Source organism: Nomascus leucogenys, chromosome 9 (genome assembly GCF_006542625.1).
Source record: "Nomascus leucogenys isolate Asia chromosome 9, Asia_NLE_v1, whole genome shotgun sequence".
NCBI classification, from domain to species: Eukaryota; Metazoa; Chordata; class Mammalia; order Primates; family Hylobatidae; genus Nomascus; species Nomascus leucogenys.
This window is the reverse complement of record NC_044389.1, coordinates 74,885,912-74,898,200: the sequence shown is the minus strand read 5'-3', so window position 1 is coordinate 74,898,200 and position 12,289 is coordinate 74,885,912. Positions and strand designations below refer to the sequence as shown.

The following is a 12,289-nucleotide window of genomic DNA, read 5'->3' as shown; positions in this document are numbered from 1 at the left end:
AACTCCTGACCTCAGCTGATCTACCTGCCTCAGCCTCCCGAAGTGTTGGGATTACAGGTGGGAGCCACCGTGCATGGCCAGGACTAAGTTCTCTTGTCTCACCACAGCTACTAAGATATTACCTGGTCTTTGGATTTTAAGATACTAAGTCAATCAATGACATGACATTTTAATGATGTTGAAGTTATATATGGTAAACACTTCACCAGTTTTAGGGGTTCATTCCAACTTAAGTTTGGATTTAAGTCCATGTAGCATTTCCTTCAAATGATATTTCACCACCCCAAGAAGCTATGAACTAGTAAATAGAAAATATCTTTCAATGTTCTGTATTTCATTAATTAAGTTCCTAGGCTCCAGCCAGAACACAATTTGCTTTTTTTGTGAGTCATTGCTATTCTCAAACTATAAGACTCCTACCCTCTCATTGTTCAAATATTCCATATTTACATATCAGTTAACAGATGTATCAGAGCAGAAACAACCAAGTGACATCCATATCACATTGTTTCCACAAGATGAAATGTTTTTATAAAGGACATAACACTTACAGCAACAGAGAACACAAAAAATATAATTCACCTGCTATTAGCATGCTTATTTTAGTGCAGATATTATTATTTTAAGTGCAAAATCAAAATACACAACTTATGGGTATATTAATACTAATGAAAGAACTAAGATTCACATTCAAAAGGCTGAATTCTGAGGTTACTAAATTTAGAACATTTCCTTTCCTCATGTCCACCTATGACTGAAAATCTATCATCCATTATTTAGCACAAATAATTAAAAGATCCATAAAAGGAAATATTTAAATGTGTCACAGAAATCATATGAATATGATATGCCAAATGAATTTATTGTATCTATTTAATTTCTATGCTGCAATGATAAACTTTGCCCTGTAATTACTACAGGTTGAGTATCCTTTATCCGAAATGCTTGGGACTTGAAGTGTTTCAGATTTCAGAATTTTTTCAGATTTTGGAATAGTTGCATATAAACGATGAGATGTCTTGGGAATAGTACTAAATATAAACATTAAGTTCATTTGTGCTTCATATATACCTTACACACATAGCCAGAAGGTAAGATAATTTCATACAACTTTTTTCTATAATTTTGTGCATCCATCACATGAGGTCAGGTGTGGAATTTTCTATTTGTGGTATCATGTTAGTGTTGAAAAGTGTCAAATGTTGGGGAATTTGGATTTTAGATTTTTGGATTAGGGATCCTCAACACATATATCCTTTTCGTCCCTCTACACATTAAAAACTTAAAAAAAAAATGTTTCCAAAGTGATGTTTTAAGCAAATCAAATTCATAACAGAATTTACTCAGAGGAAATTTACAATGGATTTAAATTTGTCTACTATAACAAGAATTTTATGCATTTTAATACCACTAACTGAATAGAAATATTGTGTGTTCCTGGAATTAGTACATTACCAAATGACTAAATATTTATGACATTTGTAATGTTATAGCAATACTATGTAAAATGTAATCTGCTCTTAAGTTCAGATAAAAAATTTCTATGAAATTTGAATGGCAATCTGGGAAACTAAATGAAATCTAAACGCTAAATTTCTCTCTCAGGTTAATTTCAGTGTGTTTGGCCTGGTGTCACTTGATCTGAATTATAAAAGAAAAAGAAAAAGAAAAAAAAACAGGTTTCCTTTCTATTTGAACGTTTTCTATCCAAACTCAGGAATTATATAAGTTGAAAGAAAAAGGTGTATCAATTTTAAATCATTTTACTGATAATTCTCTTAGGACTGAATATTCAGAAAATTACATATATATACCAATGCCTAGCTGTAAAAGGAAATCCTTCCCTTTACCTAATATTCCCTTCCTTACCACTTTCTTATGACAAAACTCATAGAATTCCTCATATTCTATTAAATCTTCGGGTTCTCTACAATCAGTATTTTATCACTTGTAGTCCACTAAGAGCACTTTCTTTAAAGTCATCTTTGTCCTCAACATTTTCAAGCCCAGCAATCAAATCTCCATTTTCATATATACAATTTAACAGGGTTTCTCACTTCCCCTTCTAGAATTACTTTTCTCACATGGCTTCCAGAATACCATGTACTCCTGGTTTTCCTCCTGTCTCACAAGCTACTCATATTTCTCTTTTCCTGCATCCCCTGCTCTCCTTGGACTCAAACTTTTGGAATGCTAAATGACATAGTCTTGGAACTCTTCTCTCTCTGCATGTCTTCCCCTCCATTCCTTTATTTTTATTTATTTATTTATTTTATTATTATTTTCTTTCTTTTAATTTTATTTTTCCCTAAGTTATTGGGGTACAGGTGGTATTTGGTTACATAAGTAAGTTTCTTTAGGGGAGATTCGTGAGAACCTGGTGCACGCATCACCAAAGCCGTATACACTGCACAATATTTGTTGTCTTTCATCCCCACAAACCCTTCTTCGCAAGTCCCCAAAGTCCATTGTATCATTATTATGCCTTTGTGTCCTCATAGCTTAGCTCCCACATATCAGTGAGAACATACAATGTTTAGTTTTCCATTCCTGAATTACTTCACGTAGAATAATAGTCTCTAATCTCATCCAGGTCATTGCAAATGCTGTTAATTCATTCTTTTTTATGGCTGAGTAGTATTCCATCATATATATATATACACACGTGTATATATATATACGTGTATATATATGTATATATACACATGTGTATATATATATATACCTATATATACATACACATATATATCAGAGTTTCTTTATCCACTCATTCATTGACAGGCATTTGAGTTGGTTCCATGATTTTGCTACTGTGAATTGTGCTGCTATAAACATGCATGTTCAACTATCTTTTTTGAATAATGACTTCTTTTCCTCTGGGTAGATATCCAGTAGTGGGGTTGCTGCATCAAATGATAGTTCTACTTTTAGTTCTTTAAGAAATCTCCACACTGTTTTCCATAGCGGCTATACTAGGTTACATTCCCACCAGCAGTGTAGAAGTGTTCCCTGATTGCCACATCCATGTCAACATCTACTGTTTTTTGATTCTTTGATTATGGCCATTCTTACAGGAGTCTATATTTACAATGATATATTCCCCAAATGTACAGCTCAAATCCCAAACTCACCTCTAAATTTCAGGATCACATAATAAACTTCCAATTTAAACTCTCAAGTTTGATGTCTAATAGAAATACAAAATTTAATAAATGCACATTTTGATTTGTACCCTAAACTTGCTCATGCCCCCATATTCCGAATATTAGTCAACAGTAACACATTTACTCCATGTATTTGGGTAAGATACCTTGGAAGCCTCTTTACTTTCTCTGGATCTCTCCCACCTGGCTCATATATCAGAAAATCCTGTTTTTCCTATCTTCACATTATGTCCACAATCTGACAACTGTACATTTAGCTAAGCTACCACCTTGATCCAATTTGCTATTGTCAATTTATACTTCTACTCTATCCAGTGCGCTTAAGCAAAGAATGTTATTTTTCTAAAATACAAACTATTTCATATCACACATTTTATCTTAACCCAAATATACCTAGAAGATTTAAATACCTTACCATGACCTGTAAGTCCCTACAGAATCTTCCTCAGTGCCCTCTCAGACCCCATTTACTTCCACTTCCTGCTTTTCTCACTATACTCCAATTGCCTTTGAATATATTTCTTAAATAAACTAAGCAGATTTTCTTAGTGACTTATCTCATGGCCATCATTCTTGCTATATCCTCTGACTGAATTATTCTTCATCAGATATCCACATGGTTCACATCCTTTCTTTGGATCAAGTCTCTGTTCCAATGAAAACATACTTTGTCACCCTTCATTCCCTCATTTTGCTTCATAGCATTTATCAATATTTGACATTACATCATATATTTTCTTATCTGGTTGCCTCTTCCATGAGAATGTAAGTTCCTTAAATACAAAAACATAGCTTGTTGTTTCAACATTTTAATTTTAGAGACTAAAAGCAATGCTTCATACAGAGTAAATTCAGAATAAAATGCTTGCTGAATAAAAGAATATTCTCCCAATTAGCACACATACTACATGTTGGTAGTAATGCTTATATTACCATACAGTTTCAGGAATATTAACTTCTAGAATTATAATGACTTTACTAGTGAAGAAAATACCTTATTTAAGCTTACTTATAAAAAATCAGGTACTCTGCTCAATAAAATGAGATTATTTTTTAAAATAGTACTTTTAATTATTTTAGTTTAAAGAAAAACATATGCGAATTGCTATTGTAATATAATTTATTACCTAATGTTTTTCATTTTAAAAATCTGTTAATAAGGAACTTGACTACAGAGTGATTTAGGAATATTTAAGACCATAAGTAGGCCTTTGGTGCTTAGCTTCTGGTGTTCACTTGGCTTCCCTCTATCTACTCAAGAAGCTTTCGGGGGTCAACTCAGTCTCAGCTTCACATTGATGACTACTTGGTGAACAACAGTAGGATAAAAGCATAAAAACCTGAAGCAGGAGTCCAGGATAGTGAAGAACTTTGAATTAGTTGCTTTCTTTATACTCTACTTTTGTTTGTAGTGATATCAAGCGTATGTTAATATTCCTGATGCACTCCCAGTTTGCAAATCCTAAAGGAAAGTGTACATACACAGTGATAGTTGATACATAAGACTATTCATCCCTCCAATTAGTGTTAATAAACACTAATTTTGCAGTGTTCTATAGGAGTGACGCTGTAGGTAACACCTTGGTACTAATAATAGACAAAATGAAAACAAAATCGTAAACAAAAAACAAATCCAGCTCCCTCAATCAGATACTAGTTATCCAGAATATCTGATGAAGAAATATACATAATTCTTGTTTGCAACAAAGACATCTTCAATTTAAAGAGTTCTTAACTTGAGTAATTAAGATTTTATGTTCCTTATTTCCCCTTGTATTTCCTTTTTTGAAGTTCACTCTAAGGCAACTATTGAATATAGCCACACTTGACTGTATCTCTTCTCCCAATTCCTTTCTGTTACTCCTTAAATATAGCAATTGTTCTCCATTTAGTTCATATAATCTTAGAGATTAAATGAACATTAGTCTAAATCTTATTTTAGGGTTGATAAAAATGAAGACTAAAAATTAAATAACTTTCAATATATTCAATTAGCTATTTATAAATTGAGATTTAGTCCAATACCTTCTAAATTCTAATCCAGAATACTTTTTTTATTATACCTTAATATTGCCCATATGTTTGTCAAATTCTCTGAAATGTGTGTCCACATCAATATGCTAAAATTTGCCAATTTAATGACATGAATCCATAGATGATCTAATAATCAATTCCAGAACTGCTTTAGTATTTTTCTTATTTTTTAGACATCTGTCTAATCATTTAATTTTCCAATAATTAATGAATTTTGTCATAGGGCAAAATCTAATGTAAGAAAAACCATTCATTCATTTAAACTAGTGTTGCATTCTCTAATAATGTGAGTTTGCCAATGTTGAAACTAAATTATCAGATTAAAAGTTGCCTAAATTTCATCCTCCATTATTCTTATAATGAAATATGCTAGAAGGAAGATAGTGCCTTTTTACAAAACAAATAAATTACTATGTGAGAACAGTTATGAGTTTTCCATGAACAAATAAACCCTATAATTGTGGAAGTTGTAGTGATAGTGGTGGTGGAGGTGCAACTATGCAAGGAATCGATACAATGCATACAATTAACCAGGCAAAAATTATCTGAAAACATATATGGTCATTCATAAAACTCAATGGTTGACATTATTTTTAGATATATTTGTGTCCATGTGTTTTTTTTTCCCCACAACTCTATTCTCATATGTTTTGTCTCACAAACAACAACCAGTTTGGGACTTCAAGTATCCCATAGGTAAGCAGAGCTACCACAGTTAGAAGCTGCTTAACAAACTACTTTATTCACTAATGTGTGTTTACTCCAGCAGTATTAAACACACTTGCATCCTTCCTAGTGTCTTAGATTTTATTCATAGAGAATAAGTATTAGTTTAAGAAGATATTTCTCTCATATTTTAAATATGAGAAAGAAATTGTGTCACTAGGTCTAGCAATCTAATTTGTTTAGAGGGTATCAGGTGTGTTGATATGTCCTAGCATTAAATTCTTACAAGAATAAGAGACAGGGATCATATTTATTTTTCTAGTTTGAAAATAAAAACTACCTATTTTCTTACAGCATCACAAACCTCATTAAAATGACATTTTTTTCTGAGAATTTTAAAAATATTTCATGCGGTTTTCAAGTAGTACTAAAAAAAAAACAGCTCAGAATGCAGTGACACCTAATGGCAAAGATATCTTTATAGGCCATAAATATATTTTCTAATAAACATTATACTATAGTAATACTTTCTAAGTATTGCTACTCACCAATATGCTGTCTGTAATCTAAAATATCATGATGATCCAATAGAAATGTGAATATCTTACTTTTTAAAATAAAGTCATATACGTAGGTGTAGGTGGAAAAAAAAAACTTCTAGATTAAAAAGTGTGCTTTTAAAATTGCAATGGCCCTTTAAGATAAAATTACCATATGATAAAATTAGCCTGAGATATCAGAATGGAATAAAATGTATCTTCCATCGCTCCTAACAATTTCAATTGGCTTTTATTTTTTAACAAATCAAAAGTTAATCACTTTGATTTTTATTCCTATTTGGCTTAAAATTTATAACAGATATTTAGTGGATGTACATTTCACCTGGAGTAGAAAGCAAAGGCCCTTAGTGTAATGGCTTATTGGTCATGTCATAGTTGGTATCTTTGATTAATAACAAAATTGTCTAACTTAATACACACTTGAATTGTGCTTCAAATAACTGTATTAATGACACAGAGAAGAATAGTAAAGCCAAGTCCCTTAGTACTTTCTAGACGTTTACACAGTTATCAAGAACTTCAGGAACAAACAACTACTATAAGTAGAAAAATGATAAAATATCATTGAGACATCTTACACAATCCAAAAAATCCTGAGGAGTCCTGGGGGTTATCATTAACCAATGCAAATCATGTAGCCAACTGAAAAAAAAAATGGTAAAAGAACAGCACATCTTCTGGGAATGCTTTTATATTCTGTAATTGTCAAAATAATCCTTAGTACAGAAGTAAGAATAACTGGTATTTCACATTTACAATCTATTATTGTTTTTAATGTGTTGACACCTTTTATTTACCCGATTTTGTACTTTAATTTGAACATTATCATAATGAAAATATTCTGTGGATTGTTTCAGGTTTCTCAAATATAATATCACAGTTGATTATGATTTCAGAGGATAAAGTATCATCTGTTCATGAGAAAAACATGAATAAATGCATCTTTCCTACTCCATGTTGACATAAGGTATTTTACTATGACTGATAACAACAAAAATATGCTAGTGATTTGTATAATATATGAATAAGTACACTGTTTGAGTGTTCCCTTGTAGAGATATATAACTGAGCACAGCTAATTTACAGTCAGCTCTGTGAGCACAGGAACCAGATAAAGGAGCATATATTAAACTGTTAAAACATGAGATCTTCCATAGTTGATATGAAGCAAAACACAAACTGTGCAGCTGACTGGAAATGCCACCTAATCCCTGCTTAATTAAAGCAGTACTCTAAACTCCTGTTGTGTTTAGGGAGTAAAGAGTGTGGGACGACTGATGTATGAAGAAAATAGCAGTCAGCGTGGCTAATCTCAAAGACTTTGGAGCTTTCTAGCTACATAAATCAGAGCGACTTCTGAATAGCCTCGTAAAACACAATATCATTGCCATTCCACTCACGACTTTTTGGCTCTTCCTACAGCATGCAGATCATTAGGAAACTTCTAAGCAATCAAGTAATGTGGGTCTGATGAAATTACTCAATCAATGCATAGGCTCAAAGTAGAAGCATAATTCAAAATTGCATAGTTTTTATATGTCGAAAGACCTTTCTTTTATTGGGGCAAAGAAGATCACCATGGAAGTGATTCATTTTTAAATACTATATGGTTGTGTATCTGTGTGTGGATGTGTATTAAAAATATATGTAATTATTAAATATTTTAAAATATTTGAAACTCAAAGTAATCATAAAATTGTGCATTTTTGACTAAAATAAATACATTTTCATTTCAATCATTATGGTTTAACCATTATGTTTCATCACTGTAGTGAATCAATATGTTTAACAAAACATATTAGAGTTTAAAATGTGTAATTGACCTTATTAAACTACCGGCATGAGGTAAAAACTGAAGAGAAAGTGAGAAAGGAGATGATTTTCATGTATATATAATTTGGTTCAATACCAAAATAATTCAATATATAAAAAGCCTCTAGATCAGTGTCTTTTTATCTTTCCAGTTTGCCTGAACTACATATTGTGGCTACTTTCTGCTTGAACACATCACATGAGGCTAGGAAAACCTTTCATTTCTGCATATCTCCTTCCATCGCTAGAGGTGAAATACTCCCTTTCCCTCCAGTTTCATCACATTCATTCCTTCAGTCCTGAACTAATATATTTCCCCATAAACATATTTCTCACATTAAATATTTAAACGAAGGCAATCACCTCCTAAAGAAAATTAATTCTTTTCCTATTCAACCAAGTAAGTAAACTAATCCAATTCATGTTAACTGGTGCTTTACAATTTTAATATGGACATTCGGTTTTGAATTTACTATACTTTTGCTGAGAGTAGGGGTGGAGGCACTGAATTACACACATACTACCTGTGATCATTTGTTATTTTTTTAATTTAGGAGTTAATGTTTTTCAATATATTATAAATGATAAAGTTTTTGAAACAATTTGCTAGCCTCATGACAATATTAGGTAGTCTATAAAACAGCTAATTATCTCATCTAATGTACTAATTGTATTCAAGTCAAATTAACTGTCTCAGAAGTAACTATATCTGCTAGTAGGATATACATAGTTAATGTATACAACCAACTTTCTAAAGAAATCTGTAATTTGTACACAGTTACTTTTTTAATGTGATTATAGTCACTGTGACAAACAACAGTATACAAACTAAAAAATACAACAGTTTTGTTCTATTTTGAAATAGATGTCCGGACTGCATTGCAAAATAATATTTAACTAGTAAGGGATAGCAAAAGCTGTAGGTATTTGTAAATAACGTATTTATCGTGCAGACCACAGAATAAGCGATTTAAAAAAAGCATTTTTCCACAGGCTTTCCCTCCTGAGAGATGAGGAACCTACATCAGAAATCCCTAATCATACAATGAATATAAAGGTATTATGATTATATATCTGCATTCCTGCTCCAATCATTTACAACTAGATATAAATGTATGCCATTTCTCTAAAAGGAGCATAGTTCATTTCTGAACTCTATCAGAACATTGCTGAACCACTCAATGAGACCATAATTTCTCGCTGAAAAGTTCTGAATCTGTAGGCACTGTTAGCCCCCAGGCAAAACGGGATCCAGCAGGCAAGCTATTAGTGCTTGATTTACTTAACGCACAAATGCTAGGTTTTCTGAATCCTGACCTCATTACCCCTTGCACAGAGACAGATAGTTCTACTGATACAAATGATAGAGAATGGCAGACATGTTTACAAAGACAGCCTCTGAGACCAAGAGAGGGAGCCCCCTGGAGCTGAGGGGCTGGCCACTGTGGGCGCGCACGCCAGACAGAAATCCCTCGCTTGGGCGGGCACAATCGCCACCTGCAGCAGGTTCCCCTACCAGGAGTATGTGTACGTGTGTGTGTGTATGTGTATGTGTGTTGCGCGGTGGGAAAGCAGGGGTACAGAAACGGGAGAAGCTGTGACCCATCTGTCGCCTCAATTTGCAGAACACCAAGCCATGCGTACAGATAAAAGTCCTGTGCCCAGAAAAATTCCCCCAAAGGGACCTCTCTGCAGCCCAGCAAAGAAACCTTGCTGGCTCGGGAAGCGAATTTCCGAAAAAGAAATCGTCGCATTAACGCAGAAAAGGCTGCAAGAGCCTGTCTCCCGCTCAGCTCTCACGGATTAGCAAGTGAGAAGAGTTGGAGCCTGAAGCTGCGAGCGCTGTGCATGATAATGACGCGCAGCCCCCCGCCCGCCCCTGCTCGCCGCGGCCAGTCCCGGCCCGTCTGGTTGCCAATAGGTGGGGCCACCAGCATCTCGGAGCCTGCTCGGCAGTCCGTCTCAGAGTCGGGGCCCGCAGTAGTCCCGGCGCCTTCGCTGTCTGCCTTGCGCGGCTACTCGGAGTTGACTGCGAGGCGCGGCGAGGCGAGGCGAGGGAAGGCGGATATCTGCTAAGCAGACCCCGGGAGCGGCCTGCGCGCATTCGCTTCCCCGCGTTTCCCAAGCGCCCCGGGGCCAGTTCCGCCGCCGCGCCAGGCCCGGGGAGCGTGTCCGAGGAGGCGAGGCACGCGACTCTCAGTCCTTGGCGACACTGCTGCCAGCCCCTCCCGCCACCATCTCAAAGACTCCACGCGAGGATCATAAAGCCAAGAGGATGCGAGAAGAGAGGGTGGCTGGGGGCGCATCCGGCACCCCCGTCACCATCGCACTAAGCTGCGGCGAACTCAGCCGGCTCACGTTGCAAAACCACCTGTTCGATCCGAAGGGAGCTCCCCCTACCCCCCCCAGCCCAGTTCTTTTCATCTCACAGGTGACATCTCCTCTGCTCCCCCAAAGATAAATTTTTTAATGGAGCAAATGTACATCCGGGAAAAAAATATGGAAGATAAGAGTCAATTAAACTCCCTTTCCCCACACACTTAGAATCCCCCTGCAGTTCCCAGCACACACTCACACTCAGGTCAACTCGAGACCCCCACACATCCAGCCACATTCCACGAATCACCGCAAAACAACAGCACAAGTCAGTCGAGGTTCGAGCATCCACATCCTTTCAGAAAACTGAGCAAGTGTGAGGGAAGGGTAGCGGGAAGGGGCAATGAACTGAAGCCACCTCCAACAAGACACATAGAGGGCGGAGAGGGGGAAAGCGAAGGGGAAACATTTGAGAACTGAACGGTAAAAGTAACCACAAGCTGCACCAACCCTTTCTTACCGATGTGAATAATCGAATCCGCATTCGCCGAGTCCCAGGTTCGAGACCACCAGACGGACAAAACCAAGAGCAAGGGGAAAACTTCCATCTCCTCCTATGCCGATTCTCTTGGAGGATGGATTTTCTTCCAATTTTTTTTTTCAAACAGTCCAAAGAGTTTGAGGTCACGGTGGAGTTTAGCGCAGCTTTTTCTTTTTCTCTAAATTCCTATTGCCAGAGAAAAGCCTTTTATCGTCGCCGAGAAAGGCAGAAGGGAATGACAGAAAGAGCCCAGCCTGAGGAAACCTCCTTCGCAAAGCCGTGTCACTTGGAGGGGAATTTTGGCATCGCCAGAGTTGTTTGCAGTTTGGCTTTTGAAAAATATATCCAGCCTCGACTGCTCTTGGGCAGGAGGAGAGGCTGGGGCTCAGATCAGACCCATCGCTGCGCGGGGGCCGCGGGTCTCCAGTCCCAGCTCCGCTGCAACTTCCAACACCCCCCTTACGCCGGATGTGCCCCCTTCCCCGCACCCTCCCGGACCAAAAAAGACCCCCGCCCCCGCCCCTACAGCCTGCAGAGAATCACTGGTCTTCGCTGCCAGAATCTAAGTGGAAAGGAAAGATCAAGAGATTCCAAGCGGAGCAGCCAGATTCCACCAGGGAGGGGGGAAAAAGCCCTCTCCAAGAGGGGTAGAAAAAGTGAACTTCAAGGTAATGCAGATAGTAATGCAGAGAAAATTCCCTTTCTGCGTGAGGCGCGGAACGCAGCTTGGCGAGGCGGGCCCGGGGAGCCGGTTTGCTGGGGCGCGGTGGCGGGGGAGTTGCGCCGGGCGCGAGCAGCGGGGCCGGGCCAGAGGAGGGAAGCCGCCGCGGGCTGCAGGATGCTTTTGGAGCGGTTCGCCTGGCGGGATGCAGGAAGCAAGGAGCGAGCCTGGCAGCTTCAGCACCAGCCCCACGTTGCCTAGAAATGGATCACCTAGGAGAAAGAGCGAGCCTGCGAGAGAGCGGTGCTGTCAGGCGGAGAGAGGGGGAAACCAAGAGAGGAAGAGCTTCTCTCTAATAACCACCTCCTCCCCCTATCTGCAATACAAGGGAGAAACAAAATAGTGCTCTCATTTCCCATGGAATCTTCAACCGGGACTGAGAAAAAGGCAGGACTGTAAAAGAAATGACACTGAAGCTTTTTTTTCTTTCTTTCTTTCTTTTACGAGGTTAAATGCAACCTAAAAAAGCCACCCC

At 37.3% G+C, this 12,289-nt stretch overlaps 1 protein-coding gene across 1 annotated transcript in view; it reads right to left on the bottom strand.

Annotated features, from left to right (window-relative positions):
* Positions 1–11,848, bottom strand: part of GRID2 (glutamate ionotropic receptor delta type subunit 2) — a 1,459,902-nt gene extending 1,448,054 nt beyond the window's left edge. Inside the window, exon 1 of the mRNA XM_003257534.3 lies at positions 11,073–11,848. Within this exon, the coding sequence (XP_003257582.1) occupies positions 11,073–11,160 (88 nt within the window). The 5' untranslated portion in view covers positions 11,161–11,848. The remainder of the gene's footprint in view (positions 1–11,072) is intronic.
* Between the last annotated feature and the right edge of the window lie 441 nt (positions 11,849–12,289).